Source organism: Nematolebias whitei, chromosome 18, assembly GCF_014905685.2.
Source record: "Nematolebias whitei isolate Nwh7 chromosome 18, NemWhi1, whole genome shotgun sequence".
NCBI lineage: Eukaryota > Metazoa > Chordata > Actinopteri > Cyprinodontiformes > Rivulidae > Nematolebias > Nematolebias whitei.
In genome coordinates, this window is record NC_056515.1 from 23,175,948 (window position 1) to 23,178,599 (window position 2,652).

The following is a 2,652-nucleotide window of genomic DNA, read 5'->3' on the forward strand; positions in this document are numbered from 1 at the left end:
AAAAGAGATTAAGAAAAAAATACAACAAATTACACATTTACACAAATCATTAAAGCCCACCTCAAAATCATATGGCTACAAATCATATCGTACCACAACCCTCAGCTGCTATAAATATTATTTTCATTTAAATTGTGTGAATTTGATGTGTGGTTTAATGCTGGCTTCCCTCAACTCCTTTGACTAAAACTTTTACATGCTAATTGAACAGAAAGAGAAAGAAATGGGAATAAAACAAAACAACATCCCAGCCTTGTCTTAAGGATCAGCTTTTGTCTCTTAGAGTTCAAATCTATAAGCATCTAAAATAAAATAAAAATGATTTGAAATGCTCTTCTGTAGTCAATAATATATATTTTTGGACAGAATAAGGAGAAATATTAAGCTTTGACTTCAAAAGGATCAGCACCAAACGGTGGGTCCTTCATTAGAAGTGGAATCAATGGCAACATCTCCCTCTGCTGATGGATGGGTGTATTGCATCCAAGCGAAATTGAAGGCAACACCGCCCTCTGCTGGTGTGTGGGTGTGTTGCAGGTCTCACGGTGCCCATAGAGACAGGTTCCCTACAACAGGGCGGCTCGGTAACCGACAGTCCCGTTAGTCCTCTGTCTGGGCCGATGACAGCTGCAGCGCAGGGCAGCTAGCCTTTCAACGTGGATCATTTCCTCAAAAACGGACTTCCGGATGCTTGCAGATTGTTTGTTATTGGATTAAGCATCAGCTGCAGCTTTATCCTGTCAAGCCAGAGAGAGAGAGAGAGATTCGTGTCGCTGGACAGGGAGGAGTCTCTGCTCTTCCTCCGTTAGCTGAAGCCATGTTTTAACAGAGACACCTGCAGAAAGGCTGAAGCTGCGAATTGGACCTAAATGTGCTCTTAGAGGTGGGTCTTTCATTTATTTTTGGTGTCTTATAACAAATGATTGCTCTGGCATTAGTGAATCTAATAGAAAATGCCTGACATCTGCTGCCAAGTAAGACAATAGCTCATTATAAAAAACTACAATTCTCCCATTTATGTCCAAAAATAGCTTCTTATTTATTTCAACCCAACACATCACCATAGAAATGATGTTTGAGTGATTTAAAGGACACTTATGGGCTGGACATGTGAATAAATGTGACAGGCATGCAGGTCAGACAAGGTGAGTCCATGTGCTAAATTTCACATCACCATTAAGAAAAGGAAGCTGAGGCAGGGCCCTGCTTGTTTTGTTCCTGGTGTCGATGATGTAATGCTGCTTGCCTCCACTAGCAGTGAAATCTTTGCCTTTCTCCCATGCAGGATGGATGTGAGTGCTGGCAGGGACAGCACCTGGAGAACAACAACAGCAGCTGATGATGAGGATGGTGGTGATGATGGAGGAGGAGGAGGCATGGAGGTTCACGTTGTACCACTGGAGCTCTACGACTCTGCAAGAGCCAAAATAGAAGCAAATCTCCGCTGGTTGTTTGCCAAAGCCTATGGTATAGGTAAGGCACTCGCTTGAGTTTTCTTTGCAGCTCAGAGACAATTGCTGTGACTTCTTTAATTATTAATTTCCTGATAAAAACAAACATCAGAGAGGAAAAGTTTTTGCAAATAAGACAAAATCAGTTGCATGAAGAGTTTCTTGAAATCCCATATCAAAATCCTGTAAAATAATAAAAAAAAGGGCAAAAACAACCAAATCTGAGAATCAAAATACTGAATTTTCACCAGCAATGATAAACACTGTCTGGCAGATACATTTATTAAACTTCAGGTTTGGTAGTTGCATCACTCAGATGTGCAGGGGGATATTTAAACCAATAGTTTGTAGCTTGTTTACAGCAGACACAGAGACAGCTACGGCATTTAACAATAATCACGTGGAACTGAGCTGTGCACAGTTGTTCCTTATATCTGCTAATGCACTAATAAACGGTGACATGGATTTATAACGTTGTGGACAAATTATTTGTCACTTCTCAACTCAAAATGTCAAACTTGACCTTCAACGAACTCCTCAACTGTCAGACTTTGATGCATTTACTTTTATAGTTATCTTATTCTGACATAAACAAGGCAAAATAAGCATCGTAGGTTCAGCAAAATACTCTAGCTAGCTTTAGTTTGTTTGTTTTAAGGACCAGTGTTTCAGAAAGAGATGGTTAACTAATATGGAGAAAAACAAAAAGCTGATGCTACAACACATTAGACCTTTATCTTGATCTATCCTGATGAAAGATCAGTTTAAATAAATCCAAACCCACCATTACACTTTTTACAGTGATGAACTGTACGTGTTGACAGTCAGTATCAGTATGAGCTGGGTTGCTTTCTGTTGCTTTTTATCCATCATTTGCAAGCTAAGAGAACAACAATGAGACCTTTGTATTTGAAAGCTCAAGCTGACGTCCTTACACACAGGTCAGTAGCATGTCATCTCTAATCATGATGTTAGCACATTAAACAGGGGTGGCTTTACATTGCAGTGCTGGTGGGTAAAAGTGTCTGCACATGACTCCTTTAATGTGGGTTTTTGTGTCGCACACTGGCTGCTCTCTGAGGAGTCTGAGCAGGATCTGTGCTGTTCATGCAGCGCTTTGAGTCCGAGACTCCGTTCTGTCCAGAACGCCTAGGAGACAAGACACGATGCTCACTGACGACTGCTTTAGATTTATGTTACC

General features: G+C 40.6%; 1 protein-coding gene across 1 annotated transcript in view; it reads left to right on the top strand.

Annotated features, from left to right (window-relative positions):
* Window positions 1-605: 605 nt before the first annotated feature.
* The window catches only part of camsap1a (calmodulin regulated spectrin-associated protein 1a), a 21,746-nt gene continuing 19,699 nt past the window's right edge, over window positions 606-2,652 (top strand). The window contains 2 exon segments of the mRNA XM_037692338.1: window positions 606-883; window positions 1,286-1,473. Of these exon segments, the coding sequence (XP_037548266.1) occupies window positions 1,287-1,473 (187 nt within the window). The 5' untranslated portion in view covers window positions 606-883; window position 1,286.